The following is a 21,670-nucleotide window of genomic DNA, read 5'->3' as shown; positions in this document are numbered from 1 at the left end:
ATGGTCACACAAATTTGAGGGTGCATACATGAGGATCAACGGTCGGCACAACATCGTGGGCTGAAGGGCCTGTTCTGTGCTGTACTGTTCTATGTTCTAACTGAGGTAAGGCTCACTGGTCTATAATTACCAGGGTTTTCTCTACTCCTCTTCTTGAACAGGGAAACCACATTTGCTATCCTCCAGTCATCTGGCACTATTCCTGTCGACAATGACGAGTTAAAAATCAATGCCAAAGGCTCAGCAATCTCCTCCCTGGCTTCCCAGAGGATCCGAGGATAAATCCCATCCGTCCGGGGACTTATCTATCTTCACCTTCTGAAGGATTTCTAATACCTCTTCCTTGTGAACCTCAATCCCACCTAGTCTAGTAGCCTGTATCTCAGTATTCTCCTCGACAACATTGTCGTTTTCTAGAGTGAATACTGTTGAAAAATATTCATTTGGCGCTTCCCCTATCTCATCTGACTGCATGCACAACTTAACACTACTATCCTTGATTGGGCCTAATCTTACTTTCGTCATTCTTTTATTCCTTAAATACCTATAGAAAGCCTTAGGGTTTACCCTGATCCTATCCGCCAACAACTTCTCATGTCTCCTCCTGGCTCTTCTGAGCTCTCTCTTTAGGTCTTTCCTGGCTACCTCGTAGCCCTCAAGTGCCCTAACTGAGCCTTCACATCTCATCCTAACATTAGCCTTCTTCTTCCTCTTGACCAGAGATTCTACCTCCTTCGTAAACCACGGCTCCCGCACTCTACAGCTTCCTCCCTGCCTGACAAGTACATTTTTATCTAGGACACACAGGAGCTTTTCCTTGAATAAGCTCCACATTCCTAATGTGCCCATCCCCTGCCGTTTCCTTCCCCATTCTATGCTCCCTAAATCTTGTCTAATCTCATCGTAATTGCCTTTCCCCCAGCTATAACTCTTGCCCAGTGGTATACACCTATCCCTTTCCATTTAGCAGTGTTTGTTCTGACAAGCTAAGAGTGGTGATAATGCTACCTCTGGACCAAATAACAAAAGCAGAACATTATCAATTGAATTCAATGTAACAAGGCATCACAGTGTTACTAATTTAAGCATTGCGAAATATTAATATGGCTATAACTTGTTTATACGGAAGAATCAAATTTAATTGTAACTGCAATTATTCAAATCTTTCTTGCCACTTAAAACTATCCTTCCGATCACTGATTGTGGAGGACAATGCTAATTATTTTATTTACGGTCAGGTTGGGGAAGGTTTATGTTTAATATCAGTGCTTGCTTTATGCTTAGTACCGTTGCCAATCTCTGAAGCGGAAAGGTAAATGAAAGACCGTATCCTGGGATATGGTTTACTGGTCGTTGAAAATTGAAATTCCTGCAAACCTGTCAAGGAATTCTGCAAAAACGACTTAAGAAACTCAGGCCTTGCATGCTCTGTGAAGAGAAAAGAGAGTTAATGTTTGAGCCTAAAGACTCTTCGGAACTAGCTTCCTGTTCACAAATGCTTCCAGGCCGGCTGAGTTTCTCCCAACACTTTCTGCTTTTATTACACATTTCCAGCATCTGCGGTATTCTTCTTTTACAAAAGGAATTCTGTAAGATTTCCACAGATTATGTGTTTTGACTGTAAGTTTCAATTTAAGAGTTTTCCTTTCGAGCAAAGGACGTGGAAGGTTGTTGAGCAGGAGGATCAACAGAAGTTAGAGGTGACAGTCTATGAGGGAGACATAACCGAACATGTAGCCTTGACAACAGGGGTCACCATGAACTGATTATCATTACTTATAATGTTCTGTGTCAAGATTATAGAGAGGTTGACTAGAAAACATTAAAGACAATGAGTAGGTTGGAGCCTGGTGATTGAGCAGGGTTGAAAGCTTGGAGTTGAGTGGGACGAGTATAAGTAAGGAGCTAGCATGGAAATTGTTTGGGATCAAACAACTTCAGGAGGTGTCAATATATTTAAGGCACCTTACCAATGCAGCTTGTAGACAATCTGTATAGTAGATAAAGGACCAGTGAACAACTGTAAACGTAAAAAATTTAACAAAGAACAATCTTGTATATTTATTGTGTCTTTTAAATTTTGCAAAGTACTTCATAGCTCATAAAGTACTGGTCAAGAGATTTTAAAAAAACTTATATTTATGTATCATTTTCCACATTCTTTTATTCTTATTCTTTTTTGTTCAAAATCATGGAAATCTTGTGGTTTTCTTCTTTCAGACAAATGTGAGATTCCAAAAATGTGTCAAGTTACTGGCCCTCAGACAGATTGAACTATAACTTTTGCAATCTGGTTCAGGAGCCAAACAGTACAAACAGGAAGGTATTTTTCAAAGGTGAAATGTCCTGCATGAAGTACCAGACAGCCTGAAGATTGCTGGAATGGGAGCTACAGTTGGACCACGAATCCAGAAGGAGCCCAGGTGTTATTCCACTTCATCAGAATCAGGTCAAAGTAAAAGTAAGCTTTAGGCCTGTTGAGGAGGGACAATATTCTGGGACAAGTCAGAGAAGCAGTTAAGGAGAATACTTTGGAAAGGCAAATCGGGGCAGGACTTAATACACTTAATGGTAAGGTCCTGGGGAATGTTGCCGAAAAAGAGACCCGATCATTACAAACTTCAACACATGGCTATGCCAGTCATTTTCATCCCAGGATTCAGCCCCCTCAAAAGTTCTGCAGCACATTCTATTGCTGCGAAGGTTCATAGTTCCTTGAAAGAGAAGTCACAGGTGGACAGGGTAGAACATAGAACATAGAACAGTACAGCACAGAACAGGCCCTTCAGCCCACAATGTTGTGCCGACCATTGATCCTCATGTATGCACCCTCAAATTTCTGTGACCATATACATGTCCAGCAGTCTCTTAAATGACCCCAATGACCTTGCTTCCACAATTGCTGCTGGCAAAGCATTCCATGCTCTCACAACTCTCTGCGTAAAGAACCTGCCTCTGACATCCCCTCTATACTTTCCACCAACCAGCTTAAAACTATGACCCCTCGTGCTAGCCATTTCTGCCCTGGGAAATAGTCTCTGGCTATCAACTCTATCTATGCCTCTCATTATCTTGTATACCTCAATTAGATCCCCTCCCCTCCTCCTTTTCTCCAATGAAAAGAGTCCGAGCTCAGTCAACCTCTCTTCATAAGATAAGCCCTCCAGTCCAGGCAGCATCCTGGTAAACCTCCTCTGAACCCTCTCCAAACCATCCACATCTTTCCTATAATAGGGCGCCCAGAACTGGTAGTGAAGGAGGTGTTTGGTACACTTGCCTTTACTGGTCAGTGCATTGAGTATAGGAGTTGGGAGATTATGTTGTGGCTGTACAAGACATTGATTAGGCCACTTTTGGAATATTGTGTACAATTCTGGTCTCCCTGCTATAGGAAGGATATTGCGAAACTTGATAGGGTTCAGAAAAGATCTACAAGCATGTTGCCAGGGTTGGAGTGTTTGAGCTACAGGGAGAGGCTGAATAGGCTGGGGCTATTTTTCCAGAAGTATTGGAGGCTGAAGAGTGACCTTATAGAAATTTGTAAAATAATGAGAGACATGGATAGCATAAATAGCCAAGGTGTTTTTCCTAGGGAAGGGGAGTCCAAAACTAGAGGGTATGGGTTTATTGTGAAAGGGGAAAGATTTAAAATGGATCTAAGGGGGCAACTTTTTCATGCAGAGGGTACTGCGTGAATGGAATGAGCTGCCAGAGGAAGTAATGGAGGATGGTAAAATTGCAGCATTTAAAAGGCATCTGGATGGGTACATGAATAGGGAGGGATTGCTGTCAAATGGGACTAGATTAATTTAGGATATCTGGTCGGCATGGACAAGCTGGATTGAAGAGTCCGTTTCCATGCTTCACAGCTCTATCATGATTAGGGGGCAGAAGACATACATCAGGACACTAAGTATATCAAGGAGTGAAGGCAGAACAAAAATTAAGAAGAAATGGATTTCGAACTTGTCATCTTGCCTTACGCATGGTGGACATTAGGGCAATGTGGGTTGGACACAGGACTGAAGAAATTACTGAGAGAATGGGTCTTAGCTAAGCATCTCATTCAAAAGACACCTCTGACACTGCAGCCTTCCCTCAGTACTGCAGTGAGGTGTAATATGCTCAACCACTGCTTAGATATAAAATATTCTCGTTCAGTTGAGAGTTTTGTCATTACATTAACTGATAGTACAAAGCTCAGGAAGTGGATGGGAGGCATGGAGCTTTGGGATTACCCCTACATCCTCTTGGTCTCTCTCCCAACTTGCTCACCTGTCCTTTGTTTCGACTGAATACATCAAAGTGAATAAACTGTGGTTCACCTACATATAGCAACCCATTTCCAAGCCTATGTATGTCTGCCTGAAATAAACTATTTTCAAAATGCAAATGATATAAGGTAATTTAAAAAAACAATTTTAAAAAGCACTAGAAAGATAACATGCACAACACTGGATGAAATAAATCACTCAAATTATGTGAAAAATCCACACTAAATAAGTTTGGCTAAACATACATTTGAATGAAGTTGACATTTACCTTAACATGTTCTGGAAAATCAAGGCTCCTCTGTGTGCTTGAAGGTGATTTCTGTTCCACCTCAACGATGTCCAAATGGCCTTGAGCCTGTGGACAGACAACTTCCACATTTTCCAAACTCCCAGGCATTGTGGTGATATCCTGCTTCTCAGTGCCAACACAGGGCTCCAAACAGGAAATGTCTTGAACCAACTTGATTTTCTTTGTTGCATTTTGCTCACCATCATCCAAGAGAAACGCATCTTCTGAGGAGATTTTCCGTTTTTTGGGGTTCTGTGTTAACAGCAGCTTGTCTTCTGTACCTTCAGAGGATTCATTTTTCTGTTGACAGAAGTACCACCCCAACCTTTTCTCAGAATCTGAGCGCTCCTCAGAAATACCCACTAATTTTTCACAGAGAGATTTTAATTGCTGCTGAGATTGCTCTGATTGTGAAATAGACTTCAAATGCCTTAGTCCACCTTCTACATCCTGCTCCAGGATATCAAGTAATTTCTGTGTCCACAGATCAGCATGTGGGTTTTGTCTCAACTGGACAATGAGATGATGCAGACAGTCTTTAGGTATAACAGCATTCCCCAGATGAAGAAATGACAAAAGATTTCTTCTGACCATCGCCGGTAAAAGATAAAACAATGGTCTTCTAGGAAAAACAAACAAAAGAACAGTGAGTTTGAGTTTTGAAGGTGATTTCTGTTCCACCTCAACGATGTCCAAATGGACATCTACAATTTGTTTTCACGATTTATTGCCTCAGCAATATAGTTTTGCAGATGCACTGGAAATGCCAGAGGACATCAGGATCACAAAGCACTTCCTGATTTAATAAACATTGCAATTAATTTTTACTGCTCTAATCATGCAAAATTGTATACTAAATACAATAAGCAAAGAAGATGGAAGGCTCTGCAGCTAATATCCTACCTCACATTAGTGTTAACGTCCCCTTTAACCGCCAATGTTACCCTACCTCCTCTTCCTCTTTGTCCTCCGTAAAAACTGAATACCTCTGGATATTCAGTTCCTGTCCCTCAGCAATCTGCAGTCATGGATCCATAATACCAACTATATCATACCCATTTATATTTGAGCGACTAATTAATCCACTTTATTGTGGATATTCTACAGATTAAGACACAAGATCTTATGGCTTGTCTTTTTAAACATTCTTAGTCTGATTTGCATTATTTTGCACTGTAGCCCCGTTTGAGTCTCATCATCAAATTCTCTGCCTATCACTTATTTCCCATTCTTTCTTATGCTTGTGTCCTTGTTTCCTCTCTCCTATCTATCTTCATCAGCTCCAAACCCCTGCCATTTCAGTTTAAACCCTCCCCAACCTCACTAGCAAATAGTTCCCCCAGAGACATCAGTTCCACTCCACACGTGGCACGACCCATCCAACCTGTCCTGGTCCTACCTTCCCCAGAACCAAAAGTCCCAGGAATCTGAAACCCTACCAGTTATACTACTTCTACAGCCACAAATTAATCAGATAATATCCTGCTATTTCTACTCACAAGTGCCACTGATAGCAATTCAGAGATCAATTTGAGGTCCTACTTCTTAACGTGCTTGCCAATCTATTTGCCTTCCTAACTACTTGCTGTAACTGGATTTTAATGTTTTGTGATTCATGTACCAAAAGATATTGTCCCTCTACACCCCAGAGTTCTGCAATCTTTCTCTATTTAAATAATATGCCAATTTGCTATTTTTCCTGTCAAAAGGGACAAGTTTGCATTTTCCCGCATTCTACTCCAGCTCCTAAGTTTCTGCTCACTTACTTAATCTATTATAGAATTCTTACATCCTCTTCACAACTTAATGGAAGAAAAATGTCATGAGGCATCACTAACAGGAGGGATGGTATTTCAAATCAAGGAGAGTGCAAGTGTCACAAGATACCTTTATGGATTTCTCATAGTTGGGACAACAGCAGATGCCCAAGAACAGGTCAATACCTGCTCTGCCCTCTTGGGATAAAGAGAAAAACAGAAAAATAATAAAGTCAAAAATTATGACCCTCAAATAATGAAGTTAGGAAGAATTTGCACATGTGCTATCTTTCACATTGTCACATCAAGTCAAAGTACTTAAGGAAAAAGCAGTTTCTAACTATAAATGTGAAAAAACAGACACACAATTCATAGACATCAAGGCCCCCAAAACAGATGAGATAAATGTTTTTAGTGGTGCCTGGTTGAGGGATAAATATAAAACATTTATATTTTAAAGGGGTCTACTCTTAAGTGTCATACATTCTTTCACAACCATCTGAGGGAACTAACATTGTCTTCATTCACACACATTACAAAGTCCGTATTTTTAAGAGTAGTGTTAGGATGTTAAAAAAGCTCGTATTTATAATTCTATGACTACGAGACATCACAAAACATTCCCAAAGTGCAGTGACTGTTGTAGGAAACACAGCTGCCAACACGTACACAGCAAATTCCTACAAACAGCAATGTGACAATAATCACAATCTGTCTCTGGGATGAAGACTGAGTGATAAATATTGTCTAGGGCACTGAAGTAGATTTGGGATTCTCCCCAAAACCAAATTTTAAAAAAAAAGTTAGAACTGCAGATGCTGGAGAATCTGAGATAACAAGGTGTAGAGATGGATGAACACAGCAGGCCAAGCAGTATCAGGGGAGCAGGAAGGCTGATGTTTCGGGCCTCGACCCTTCTTCAGAAATGTCAGCCTTCCTGCTTCTCTGATGCTGCTTGGCCTGCTGTGTTCATCCAGCTCTACACCTCAATTTTTTTTTCATATCCACTGGCGAGAGCAGACAGGACCTCAATTAAAGTTCAAAAGATAGCACTACTAGAATTGTAGCATTCCCTCAACATTGTACTGTAGTTTCAAACCAGGTTGCATTATTCAAGTTCTGGTAAAGTACTTGAATGTACAACTTTCTAAGCAAGGTTAAAGTTAGCACAGCTGACACGAGCCTAGGTATCGTAGATTCCGATGAGAACCTTGAACTTTAGTCCAGTAATCTGTGCACGGAGTTCGAAATATGGAGTAAAATGAATTTAGTGGATTAAGATTTATTACCAATTGGGAGAAATTAGCAGAGTATCAGAAATGATAACAGTTAAAGGCTCTTACAGACAAATGTTCTGCTCCTTCCCTTCCAACAATGGTTCAAGCTGGCATAATGTCTCTGTGAACGTTTTCCAATGTAGAGGCTGCTTTGATTGGATGCGCTGTAGAACGTGAAAAGCAGTGGTAGCTCCTGATATGCCGGTGGTCAGTGTATGAAGCAGGGTTTGGAATGGTTTCTCAAACTGTTCCAGCAGCTCTTTGTAGTCCCTCATGGCCCCTGTGAGAAATGGCAATCAAAATCCTGCGCTGATTTAAATCGAGTTCGCACGTGAGTTTCTATCCGAAGCAGCAAAAACAGCCTCCATCTCCAAATTTTATCTTCATTCCAACTTACACGTTTATCTTACGCAGACATAACAAAAGCGTGGGGCTGGATGAACACAGCAGGCCAAGCAGCATCTTAGGAGCACAAAAGCTGACGTTTCGGGCCTAGACCCTTCATCATTATCTCATGCATACTGGTTGGAATTCTGCTCTCCAGTTTATCTGTGCTTTAGGTAAATTGGGAATTATACAGCCCCTTGCTTCTGCCATCTTGTCTTCCTCTACCCTGTCCTGTTAATCACTGCCTTCAGTTCCTGCATGTTCCTCCTCTCCAACTGTCCTGTCAATCTCTTGTTAAATACCTGACCCACACATCTTACTGCTCTATTTCACGACTGCTGGTCCCTCGATAGGTTATTTCCTACTGAATTACGTTACACTAAAAGCCGTGTTTACAATGTAGATGAATTCCAGTTGGACACGATATTGTTATTTTTGCGGCGATAACGGCAGAGGGCTCGGTTGAAGCACCGGCAAACGTCAAACTCTGCTCCCACCCTTTTCAACTTGTAAACGGTAATGAGTTACTGCCTTTCCCCTGGGAAGGACAACGTCCCAGTACAAACAAACAGACCTTTTCTGGGTATGCCCTCCATTTCTGTCACCACTCCCGGCCGTTTACTTCGGCTCTTCCCTTGCTCCGCGCGGACCATTCGAAACCTCCGTCGTCACTTCCGCTCCGTTTGGCGGGTCGTAAGAACAGCGCCCCTCCATGGTGCTCTCATAGCCGTACAGGCTGTCAACAGTGCCCTCACGCTTAAGCCATGTAACTACAAGGTGAGCACCCACCACAACCAATATAATCAGAGATGATGGGAACTGCAGATGCTGGAGATTCCAAGATAATAAAATGTGAGGCTGGACGAACACAGCAGGCCAAGCAGCATCTCAGGAGCACAAAAGCTGACGTTTCGGGCCTAGACCCTCCATCAGAGAGGGGGATGGGGAGAGGGAACCAATATAATGAAGTGTAAAAAGCTAGATGAACACAGCAGGCCAAGCAGCATCCCAGGAGCACAATAGATGCTGCTTGGCCTGCTGTGTTCATCCAGCTTCACACTTTATTATCGTGGATTCTCCAGCATCTGCAGTTCCCATTATCCACCACAACCATGTCCATTGTGAGATCACATGGAGGCAGACACCAGCCATCCCCTGCCATGGTTCTACAGAATGTAGACAGGACACCCAAACCAACTCCCCACAGCATGGTTATAGTTACATAACTATAAGCCCAAAAGATGTGCAGGCTATGCTAAATTATCCATGGCATTCAGGGATGTGTACATTAGATAGGTTATGGGGATGGATCTGGGTGGGTGCTGAAAGTCAGTGTGGAAACAGGCCCTTCAGCCCAAAAGTCCACATAGGGATTCTGAAGTGGACACAGCTCTCCCCCTATGGTGTAATTATCTACAAATAAAAGGTGGAGACAAAATGTCCCCCACGCTGAGATCATTTTACTACAAAGGTATCATTCCCGCCCCCCCCACCACCCCCGCAGTGGTCAAATAACAAGATGAACACGAGCTCCAAATGGTGAGGCCATGCAATTACAAGGTAGATGTAATGGACCCATGGTAACAATTATGTAACTACAAAGTGGCAATAGTGCACGCACACCCGAATGTGTCATCATGGTCACCAACGACAAAAAGGTGAGAGGCAGTGTTCCCCAATCCTGTACTCCAGCTCCTGCCCAATGCACTGGAAAATCTGCAGGATGAGAATCAGCCTCTGAAATCACACGAAGATCCACAACAGAATCTTGTAACTGTGGGTAGGTGCCATTCGAGTCAAGGAACAGCCAGTGATGGAAGAAACCAACTTCAAGGTTAAGTCAAGATAATAAAATGTGAGGCTGGATGAACACAGCAGGCCAAGCAGCATCTCAGGAGCACAAAAGCTGACGTCTCGGGCCTAGACCCTCCATCAGAGAGGGGGATGGGGAGAGGGAACTGGAATAAATAGGGAGAGAGGGGGAGGCGGACCGAAGATGGAGAGTAAAGATGATAGGTGGAGAGGTAGGGAGGGGATAGGTCAGTCCAGGGAAGACGGACAGGTCAAGGAGGGGGGATGAAGTTAGTAGGTAGATGGGGGTGCAGCTTGTGGTGGGAGAAAGGGATGGGTGAGAGGAAGAACCGGTTAGGGAGGCAGAGACAGGTTGGACTGGTTTTGGGATGCAGTGGGTGGGGGGGGGGGGGGGGGGGGGGAGGAGAGAGCTGGGCTGGTTGTGTGGTACAGTGGGGGGGAGGGGACGAACTGGGCTGGTTTAGGGATGCAGTTGGGGAAGGGGAGATTTTGAAACTGGTGAAGTCCACATTGATACCATTAGGCTGCAGGGTTCCCAGGCGGAATATGAGTTGCTGTTCCTGCAACCTTCGGGTGGCATCATTGTGGCACTGCAGGAGGCCCGTGATGGACATGTCATCTAGAGAATGGGAGCGGGAGTAGAAATGGTTTGCGACTGGGAGGTGCAGTTGTTTGCTGCGAACTGAGCGGAGGTGTTCAGCAAAGCGATCTCCAAGCCTCCACTTGGTTTCCCCAATGTAGAGGAAGCCACACCGGGTACAGTGGATGCAGTATACCACATCTGCACATCTGCCAGTGAACCTCTGCTTAATGTGGAATGTCATCTTGGGGCCTGGGATAGGGGTGAGGGAGGAGGTGTGGGGGCAAGTGTAGCATTTCCTGCGGTTGCAGGGGAAGGTGCCGGGTGTGGTGGGGTTGGAGGGCAGTGTGGAGCGAACAAGGGAGTCACGGAGAGAGTGGTCTCTCCGGAAAGCAGACAGGGGAGGGGATGGAAAAATGTCTTGGGTGGTGGGGTCGGATTGTAAATGGCAGAAGTGTTGGAGGATGATGCGTTGTATCCGGAGGTTGGTAGGGTGGTGTGTGAGAACGAGGGGGATCCTCTTAGGGCGGTTGTGGCGGGGGCGGGGTGTGAGGGATGTGTTGCGGGAAATACGGGAGACGCGGTCAAGGACGTTCTCGATCACTGTGGGGGGAAAGTTGCGGTCCTTGAAGAACTTGGACATCTGGGATGTGTGGGAGTGGAATGTCTTATCGTGGGAGCAGATGTGGCGGAGGCGGAGGAATTGGGAATAGGGGATGGAATTTATGCAGGAGGGGGGGTGGGAGGAGGTGTATTCTAGGTAGCTGTGGGAGTCGGTGGGCTTGAAATGGACATCAGTTACAAGCTGGTTGCCTGAGATGGAGACTGAGAGGTCCAGGAAGGTGAGGGATGTGCTGGAGATAGCCCAGGTGAACTGAAGGTTGGGGTGGAAGGTGTTGGAGAAGTAGATGAACTGTTCGAGCTCCTCTGGGGAGCAAGAGGCGGCGCCGATACAGTCATCAATGTACCGGAGGAAGAGGTGGGGTTTGGGACCTGTGTAGGTGCGGAAGAGGGACTGTTCCACGTAACCTACAAAGAGGCAGTCATAGCTGGGGCCCATGCGGGTGCCCATGGCCACCCCCTTAGTCTGTAGGAAGTGGGAGGAGTCAAAAGAGAAGTTGTTGAGGGTGAAGACGAGTTCAGCTAGGCGGATGAGGGTGTCGGTGGAGGGGGACTGGTCGGGCCTGCGGGACAGGAAGAAGCAGAGGGCCTTGAGGCCATCTGCACGCGGAATGCAGGTGTATAGGGACTGGACGTCCATGGTGAAGATGAGGTGTTGGGGGCCAGGGAATTGGAAGTCCTGGAGGAGGTGGAGGGCATGGGTGGTGTCACGGACATAGGTGGGGAGTTCCTGGACCAAAGGGGAGAAAATGGAGTCCAGATAGGTGGAGATGAGTTCGGTGGGGCAGGAGCAGGCTGAGACGATGGGTCGACCAGGGCAGGCAGGTTTGTGGATTTTGGGAAGGAGATAGAAATGGGCCGTGCGGGGTTGGGGAACAATGAGGTTGGAGGCTGTGGGTGGGAGGTCCCCTGAGGTGATGAGGTCATGAATGGTGTTGGAGATGATGGTTTGGTGCTCGGGTGTGGGGTCATGATCGAGGGGGCGGTAGGAGGTGGTGTCGGAGAGTTGGCGTCTGGCCTCGGCGATGTGGAGGTCAGTGCGCCATACTACCACAGCGCCACCCTTGTCTGCTTTCCGGAGAGACCACTCTCTCCGTGACTCCCTTGTTCGCTCCACACTGCCCTCCAACCCCACCACACCTGGCACCTTCCCCTGCAACCCACTGCACCACACAACCAGCCCAGCTCTTCCCCCCACCCCACCCACTGCATCCCAAAACCAGTCCAACCTGTCTCTGCCTCCCTAACCAGTTCTTCCTCTCACCCATCCCTTCCTCCCACCCCAAGCCGCACCCCCATCTACCTACTAACCTCATCCCACCTCCTTGACCTGTCCGTCTTCCCTGGACTGACCTATCCCCTCCCTACCTCCCCACCTATACTCTGTCCACCTATCTTCTTTACTCCCCATCTTCGGTCCGCCTCCCCCTCTCTCCCTATTTATTCCAGTTCCCTCTCCCCATCCCCCTCTCTGATGAAGGGTCTAGGCCCGAAACGTCAGCTTTTGTGCTCCTGAGCCTGCTGTGTTCATCCAGCCTCGCATTTTATTATCTTGGAATTCTCCAGCATCTGCAGTTCCCATTATCTCAAGGTTAAGTCAATTCTCATTACAGGCTGAGTTTCATTATGAACCAGTTATAAAACATGCAATATTTTTATGGGAAAGGGATGGGGCAATGTTAACAAATGTGATTGTTGCTTTTTAGCTTGCATAGATAACTTCCAGATTAAGATGCTTCTCAGAATAAAATCCTTTTGCTGGAAGTTGATTATTAGCGGATAATATTCCATGTAAACCAATGCAATGCAACAAGACTCAAAGCAAATACAATTTCTCTCCAAATGGATTTTCTCTTCAACTCCCAACCCATAAAAAGGCAGCAGTTGAAGTACATAGTATAGCTGTAAATGCACTTAATGAAATTGCACTCTCCCCCACCTCCCTTAGGATATTGGGACAAATTTCAAACTTTAAGTTAGGTTAGGCAAGAGGCGGAAATGTTAGAAGAAAACCTGAATGGATAGGTTTCACAGGGTTAAATTGAGGCAGGACAGTGAGTAGCTAACAAGCAGGTTTTAAGGAGGTAAGTTGACATTTTAAAATTGAGGTCACTTGCCTCATTAATGGAGTTAAAGCTTGTAAAGTAAAGATAATCCAGTTCCTCCAAGTCTTGTAACATAGGATGGACTACCAACAGATTCAGGTTGCCCTCCAGGGTAACAGCCACTCTCCATATCTCATGCGGCTTATCATACACTCCCGTGAAGAACCTCGGAATGGGTTTTAGTGTTAAAAAAGGTGTTATATAATTTCACTTAACGTTTGTGTTGAATGTTTACTCGTTGTACTTCTACAGCATGCCTCAGAGGAATGCAAAATAGCTTGTGCTCGAAATCTCAAACTTCTATTGTTCATATCAAATTTCAGTAATTTCAAAAGTGAAGATCTAAGTCATTACAATACAAAATTATTCACCAAAAGAACTTTATTTGTATTCTGTGCCATGCATCTGAATCTCAAAAACATTATCAGTGTTCATTCAAATTTACTAAAAGCATCTTCAGGACAAATCCAAAAATGTATCATTCAATTATACTTCAACTAACAATTGAAGCAGCTGATTTGTTTGCCTTGTACAGAAATGGATAGACTGTGATGCAGTGTTGCTAAGAGTCATTTGAGATACTATTTTCTTCTTCGCCGAGCAACTTCTGATGTGACAGTTTCTCCCACAAAATAAATGAAATTCCCAGATCATGAAAATCAAACTCAGTTTAGAGTTGCATATATTTTAAATAAGCAAACATTACAACTTCTATAAATTAGATTAAGAAAAACCTGTAGCAATGCAGGCTTTGATACTGAACATCTTGAAGGATTGGAGCGAAAAAACAAATCCAGTTACTTAAGCCACAGATACTTCAGGTAGAATTACAATTGATCACTGGGGATCATTGATGACTAGATCAGCTCAGACAGACATGGCAATTCATCATTTGTACAGGCACACTAAAATGTGAGAATATATTGTATGAAACCTTAAATGGAAAGATTCTGTTCAGACTATTACTGCTATTGAACTACATCCAGCCAGCCGTGCAAATACTGAAAATCCCATTGCTAGTGTGTTTGATATTTGCATTCTTATACAAATTTGGTGAGCTTGTAACTTGGGAGAAATCCAAAAATGTGTCCTAACATATGGCTTCAAATTAGAACTCTTTCCAATTTACCATCCTAACAGTGTACCAGCCTGCCTGATTTTACTTAAAGTGTACCAGAGGAAACTGTCAGTCCTTTAAACTTTGGGTAAAACAAAGCCGTTAGCATGCTAGTCTATTACGCCACCTAGTCCCACACACTTTGGATTCAGATAAATTGCTAAAAAAGTGAAGATTAACTTATTGCATAACCTGGATACTGCATCACTTAGTCATCAAAGGTTGCATCAGGAAATCACTAGCTTACATGATTTTTGGTGCCAGTACGATAATACATGAAGGGCAAATAAAAATTTAAAATAAGCAAAGACAGCAGAATTGAAAATGTCTAACAAAATCCACCACATTCCCTCTTGATTGCTTTGTAGATGTTTTACAAATTTAAATGGAGCAAACTGACATCTATAAAGAGTTTTCAGTAGTAAACATGAATCTATGTATTTGGTTACAGGTGCATTGAACTTGAAGCTCTGAACTTTAAGCTTTCTAAACAGATTTAAGTGACAGTACAGCACTGTATACATTGTATGTGGATTTGAATCTGTACAAACATACTCGATATAGGAGGATGATAGTATTGAATGTAACATGCATACAAACCAGCTTATATCGCTTAATACCAGTTAGGCAAACACCACCTGTTTAGAGTGCAAATATTTCCACTTAGTTTGCCAATCACACCTCCCCAAAGCCAAATATAGGAACCTCAACACTTAGTAAACAAAACGCATTCCTTGCGAATATCCGAGTTTGTCCAAGTTGGGGTTGCATGCAAATTGAATCATGGGAGGTGGACCACACATGAGGATCAAGACATCATCACCAGGTGGTGGCAGGTGTTCCTTCATCATTTCAGCATTCAAAAAGCCTTCACTGAAATCCCAACCTGGAACAGAAGAGTTATTTACATCAGGCAACAGTCTTTTTGGATAGTTTGTCTCTCAAGAGTGGGCTTTTATTAATTACTCAGGTCAATGTCAGAAATACCCATTTGACACTGGTATTCAGTGGAATACCATTTACCTTGTCAGGATATTGTTACAGAAATGGATGGTCAAGTGGACTTGGACATTAAATCAAGGCAATTAGGAGTAAACAAAAACACTGGTCTGCCCAGTAATGTGCACATCCATGACTAAAAAGTAAAAAGCAGGCTCCCAGAGAAGTGCTAAACAAAAATAACTATACAAAAAAGGATAGAGGACAACTGAAATAGTTGGAACCTGCTGAAAGTAATTTTTAACTCCTAGCTACCATCAGTTCTGGGGAAGGGTCACCAGAGCTGAAATGTTAACCGATTTCTCTTCAGAAACTGCCAGACCTGCTGGGCCTTTCCGGCAACTCCTGTTTTCGTGTTAATTTTTACAGCACTGGCTAACACTTCTGATCATTGTGGAGGAAGTGTGTAATTAGCTGTTTTCTGAAAAAGATCACTGGATCTGGAATGTTAATACTTTCTCTCCACAGATGCTGCCAGGCTTGCTGACTTTCTCTAGCAATTCCTGTTTGTTTCTATAATTAGCCTTTCTGGAAAGATTTTAGAGCAAATATGCATTCTTCAGAATAATCTCCATTTTACCCATTAAAAGTGTGAATAGCAAATGTAATAACTCTTAGCCATTGCAAGCCATTCTAAGACCATTCAGCCCAGCTAATCTGTGACAGCATTCCATTTATTCAGTTTTCTTGATATTTTCTGAACTGCTGAGATCAACTTGGCAGGGCATCCTGTGTTCTAATGGGATTGCTCTGCATAAGCATTTATTCTGATCAAACTCTATGTTTTTAATATTAATTTGTTTCCCATATCAGTTACTCTGAAGTCATGATTCTGTTCTGATCCAGGTTTTTAAATTAGTTAACTGAAGTGCCCTAGCTAAGGTTAACCTCATTGTTCCTGGGGTTAAAAGGAAAAAAAAAGGGACAGGTGCTAAAAAATATACATTTAGTGTAGCAGAGAGAAATTAACCCTAAATCTACAATTGATTTGAAGAACTATCCATCTAGACACTTTCTTGCTCCTTTTTGTTCTAAACATCTAATTATTCTTCACCCTCCTCCTTCCCTACAATAAATTAAAACATTTATTTTGCATTTTCAATTACTAGTATTGGAGCCTGGAACAAAACACAGGGAAATGCTTTTGGCAAATTGGAGAGAGATAAAAAAAGTTCAGAATTAGTCCCTCAAAGACAATCTCAGAAAGATTCATATTTGAAGGTTCATGATTGGCTCCTAAATACACAAGTTTACGTACCTGCAAAGAACAATTTAGAACTGAATACTGTGACTCCACTTCTATTTATATAGTGAAAATATGATCCAGAATTGAACATGAATTAAATAGCCCTCTATCAGGAGAATAATAAAAATAGTTTAGTGCAAAATTGCTTTGTTTACTCTAAAGAAAAAAGTTTATAATCTACCTTCAGGAGCCTTATCCACTGTATACCACAACCTAAAGCGGTCAGAATACTGAGCTTGAATTTCCTCCAGGTCATCACGAAGCAGAATGTCTTTTTCAGTCTAAAGGCAAAAAATATTTGACAAAATGTTCTGATGAACCCACATGCTCTAGAATTTTCTGCTGCTTTGAATAAAAACATGCAATCAGATGGTGTATCCCCACAGCTGGGCTTAATCCAATACAAAGGAGTTTAAGAAAAAGGTAGAAAAATCCTGACTACACTCCCATCACCACAGTTAAGGGCTTGTTTTTTCAGTGAGTTTCCATCCTCTATAAACATGAACTCACCTAAAAACGTGAAATATTTCACAACACGTCAAGTTCCACTCACCCAATAACTTAAGATGCATCAGTCTTGGCCAGCTAATATCTCAATTTTATAAATCTCTAACTCTAAACATTTGCGAGGACAGGGAGGAACAAGACAGCTTATTTCAGCTTTTCAACACTCAAACATGCATTCCATAATTCTTGGCCTCTTGTGCATTCCCAAATTCCTTTTCCATTTCATTAACACTTATCAAAATCCCAGACATGTAACCCCTCATAAATCTATCTTCTCCTTTATGAGGCATGTTAATATCTAGCATTATCTGACCTTTTAGTTACCTACCCTAACAACTTTGGCTTTGTACCAACTTTTTTTAAAAACATGCTCCCACATAGCATTTTGATGTTTTACCCCTCAAAGGTGCTACCTAAATGAACAAGTTGTTGTCAAACAGTTGACCAAATAAACTTTGATTTGGCCTCAAACAGGAATTGATACAACTTCCACATTTTATCCATTTTTGCTGACTTGATGCTAGACTTCTGTTGATTTCAGTGAATAACCCAGAGTTAAGTGTCAGTTCTAGGTTGGTGGTCCTGAAAACATCCAATTGCAATGATGTGATTGTAAAGGTGAAATTCCAACCAAAAAATAACTGAGTTATGAGCACAGGATTTAACTCCCTAATCCTCCTTCATCCACTTGCCCAATCAATATAGCATAATTAAAAACAAAATGTAGTCAGGCAGCATCTGCAGAATGCTAACTCAATCTCTATAGAGGCTGCCTAGAATCATCCAGCATTTTCTGTTTTCATTCCAGACATCCTGAGTTTGCAGTAGTTTTTCTTTTGTACATTCAAGTGTCTTTTACCAAGATTAACAGTTTTAGAACAAAAGAACAAAGTAGTATAGCATAGCAACAGGCCCTTCAACCCCATCCAACATAGTACCTTTTTAAAAACCAGAACCTTTTGTCTCCATAGCTCTCTTCCCTGCCTATTCTGTCAAGATACCTTTTAAATATTATTTCTGCTTCTACACCCCCATCCCCCACCAGTGCATTTTAAGCACTTACCACACAGTCTTTAAAAAATAAACTTGCCTCTCATATCCTTTAGGTATTCCCTCTTTTACCTTAAACTTATGACCCCTTAATAGTTGACAATTCTACCCTGGGACAAAGACTGACCATTCTATCTGTGCCTGTCGTGATTTTTAAAGCTTCTAACAGGTCACTCCTCATCCTTCAATGTTCAACTGAAAACAAACAGTTTGTCTAATCTCTCCTCACTGCTAACACCTTCTATTTCTACACCCTGACCAAAGCCTCCACGTTCCTTTGGTAGTGTGGCGACCAGAGCTATATGGAATATTCCAAAAGTGGGCTAATGAAAGTTCTTTACAGCTGCAACAACTTGCCATTTTTTATATTCTGTGCCCTAACAAATGAAGGCAAGCATGCGATACACCTTCTTGGCCATCTTATCCACTTGTTGCCACCTTCAGGGAACTGAAGGCTTGTACACTTCAACTGTGACTTCAACTTTCCCAATATAGATTGGAACGTCCTTAGTTGAATTAGTGATAACGGGAACTGCAGATGCTGGAGAATAGTGATGGAGCCGTTTTTGTCAGGTGTGTTCAGGACGGTTTCCTTACTCAGTATGGGGACAAGCCGACGAGGGGAGAGGCCATTTTGGATTTGGTGCTCAGCAATGAGCCAGGGCAGGTGTCAGAACACTTTGGCGACAGTGACCACAACAGCCTCACATTTACCATAGCCATGGAAAGGGAAAGGAGCAGTTACCAGGGGAAGATATTTAACTGGGGTAAAGGAAACTATGAAGCTATCAGACAGGAGTTGGGAAGTACAGAAAGGGCACAGCAGACGTGTGGAGGCTGTTTAAGGAGCAGTTGTTGCGAGTGATGTATAAATTTGTTCCTCAGACAGGTAATAAAGGGTAAGATTAAGGAGCCTTGGATGACGGGTACAGAGGTGCTTCTTGTCAAAAAGAAAAAGGCAGCGTACGTAAGGTGGAGGAAGCAAGGGTCTAGCTCAGCTTTAGAGGATTACAGGCTTGCTTGGAAGGATCTCAAAAGTGGACTGAGGGGGGCCAGGAGGGGGCACGAAAAAGGCTTGGCAGGAAGGATTAGGGAGAACCCGAAGGCATTTTACTTATACGTGAGGAATAAGAGAATGATCAGGGAGAAGGTAGGGCCGATCAGGGATAGCGTAGGGAACTTGTGCGTGGAGTTTGAGCAGATAGGGGAAGCCCTAAATGAGTTTTTTGCTTTGGTTTTCACTAAGGAAAGGAACTTGTTGTGAATGAGAACTTTGAGGAGCAGGAAAACAGGCTTGAACAGATCAAGATTGAGGAAGTTGATGTGCTGGAAATTTTGGCAAACATTAAGATTGATAAGTCCCCAGGGTCAGACCAGATTTATCCTAGGTTGCTCCGGGAAGCGAGAAGGGAGGTTGCTAAGCCGCTGGCGAAGATCTTTGGTTCCTCACTCTCCACGGGAGTCATACCGGAAGATTGGAGGGAGGCAAATGTTGTTCCTCTTTTCAAGAAAGGGAATAGGGAAATCCCTGGAAATTACAGACCAGTCAGTCTTACGTTTGTGGTCAGCAAGATTTTGGAAAGAATTCCGAGGGATAGGATTTATGACTATTTGGAAAAGCACAGCATGATTAAAGGGAGTCAGCATGACTTTGAGGGGGGCAGGTCATGCCTTACAAATCTTATTGAGTTCTTTCAGGAAGCCACGAGACAGGCTGACAAGGGTCGAGCGGTGGATGTGGTGTACATGGACTTCGAGGCATTTGATAAGGTTCCCCACGGCAGGCTCATTCAGAAAGTCAGGAGGTATGGGATACAGAGAGATTTGGCTGTCTGGATTCAGAATTGGTTGGCTGACAGGAGGCAGAGAGTGGTTGTAGATGGTAAGGATTCTGCCTGGAGGCCAGTGCTGAGTGGTGTCCCACAGGGCTCTGTTCTTGGGCCTCTGCTCTTTATAGTTTTTATAAATGACTTGGATGAGGAGGTTGAGGGGTGGGTTAGTATGTTTGCTGATGATACAAAGGTTGGAGGTGCCGTTGATAGTATCGAGGGCTATTGCAGGCTACAGCGAGACATTGACAATGCAGAGCTGGGCTGAGAAATGGCAGATGGAGCTCAACCTGGATAAATGCGAAGTGATGCATTTTGGAAGGTCGAACTTAAATGCTGAATATAGGATTAAAGGCAGGATTCTCGGCAGTGTGGAAGAACAGCAGGATCTTGGTGTTCAAGTGCATAGCTCCCTCAAAGTTGCCACCCAGGTGGATAAAGTTGTTAAGAAAGCATATAGTGTTTTGGCTTTCACTAACAGGGGGATCGAGTTTAAGAGCCACGAGGTTATGCTGCAGCTCTACAAAACCCTGGTGAGACCACACTTGGAATATTGTGTCCAGTTCTGGTCACCCTATTATAGGAAAGATGTGGAGGCTTTGGAGATGGTGCAAAGGAGGTTTACCAGGATGCTGTCTGGACTGGAGAGCTTGTCTTACGAGGAGAGGTTGACTGAGCTCGGACTTTTCTCTCTGGAGAGAAGGAGAAAGAGAGGTGACCTGATCGAGGTGTACAAGGTAATGAGAGGCATGGATAGAGTCGATAGCCAGAGACTTTTCCCCAGGGCAGGACTGATTGCCATGAGGGGTCATAGTTTTAAGGTGTTAGGAGGAAGGTATAGAGGTTATTCACCCAGAGAGTTGTGAGCACATGGAATAGTTTACCAGTGGTAGTCATGGAAGCAGAGTCATTACTGACATTTAAGCAACTGCTGGACATGCACATGGACAGCAGTGAATTGAGCGGAATGTAGGTTAGGTTATTTTAGTTTTGGATTAGGATTATTCCACGGCACAACATCGTGGGCTGAAGAGCCTGTACTGTGCTGTACTTTTCTATGTTCTATGTTCTACACCTAGAATTATGTTAATTTTTCCAAAAAGTTCTGTCATTTACGATATACTTCCCTCCTGCATTAGACCTTCCAAATGCATCACCTTCCATTTGTCTGGATTGAACTCCATCTGAGGTTTCTCCATCCGAGTCTCTTGCTATATTCTCTGGCAATCCTCCTTAATATCCGTCGCTCCCTAATCTTTGTGTTGTCTGCGAACTTAGTAATCAGACCACCTACCTTCTGCGCCAAATCCCATATATTACAAACAGGGATACCTGCACTGGTTGCTGATCTCTAGTCAGAAAAACACCCTTCCACTGCTACTGTCTTTTACGAGCAAGCTAGCTCTGTATTCATCTTATCCGATCACTATTAGTCCGATGTGACTTCACCTTCCGTATCAGCCTACCATGAGGGACCTTGTCAAAGGCCTTGTTAAAGTCCATGCAGACAGCTTCCACTGCCCTACCGTCAATCATCTTTGCCACTTCCTCAAAATAACTCAAAGTTTGAGAGGCACGAACCCTATCTGCACAAACCATGCTGCCTATCGTTAATAATTCCAAATTTTCCCCAAATGAGAGTAAATCCAGTCCCCGAGAATCTTCTCCAATCACTTCCTTACTACTACAGACTGGTGAACCTTACATCAATTTCCTTAAGCAAAGGAACAACACTGGATAGTAGCAAATCCTCTGCGACCTCACCTAAAGTGAACACAAAGATTTCATACAAGGTCCCAGCAATTTCCTCCCTTGCCTTC

The 21,670-nt window shown here is 43.3% G+C and overlaps 2 protein-coding genes across 2 annotated transcripts in view; both read right to left on the bottom strand.

Moving 5' to 3' along the window:
* The window catches only part of fance (FA complementation group E), a 31,960-nt gene extending 23,300 nt beyond the window's left edge, over nt 1-8,660 (bottom strand). The window contains exons 1-3 of the mRNA XM_048553284.2: nt 8,559-8,660; nt 7,664-7,877; nt 4,543-5,185 (exon numbers count right to left, since the gene is read on the bottom strand). Coding sequence (XP_048409241.1) covers nt 4,543-5,185; nt 7,664-7,877; nt 8,559-8,637 — 936 coding nt within the window. The 5' untranslated portion in view covers nt 8,638-8,660. The remainder of the gene's footprint in view (nt 1-4,542; nt 5,186-7,663; nt 7,878-8,558) is intronic.
* A 4,805-nt stretch (nt 8,661-13,465) lies between these two features.
* The window catches only part of LOC125462844 (NADH-cytochrome b5 reductase 3-like), a 39,891-nt gene continuing 31,686 nt past the window's right edge, over nt 13,466-21,670 (bottom strand). Inside the window, exons 8-9 of the mRNA XM_048553276.1 lie at nt 16,646-16,745; nt 13,466-15,105 (exon numbers count right to left, since the gene is read on the bottom strand). Coding sequence (XP_048409233.1) covers nt 14,933-15,105; nt 16,646-16,745 — 273 coding nt within the window. The 3' untranslated portion in view covers nt 13,466-14,932. The remainder of the gene's footprint in view (nt 15,106-16,645; nt 16,746-21,670) is intronic.

This window comes from Stegostoma tigrinum, chromosome 21 (assembly GCF_030684315.1).
Source record: "Stegostoma tigrinum isolate sSteTig4 chromosome 21, sSteTig4.hap1, whole genome shotgun sequence".
NCBI lineage: Eukaryota > Metazoa > Chordata > Chondrichthyes > Orectolobiformes > Stegostomatidae > Stegostoma > Stegostoma tigrinum.
This window is presented reverse-complemented; position numbering and strand designations above follow the sequence as displayed.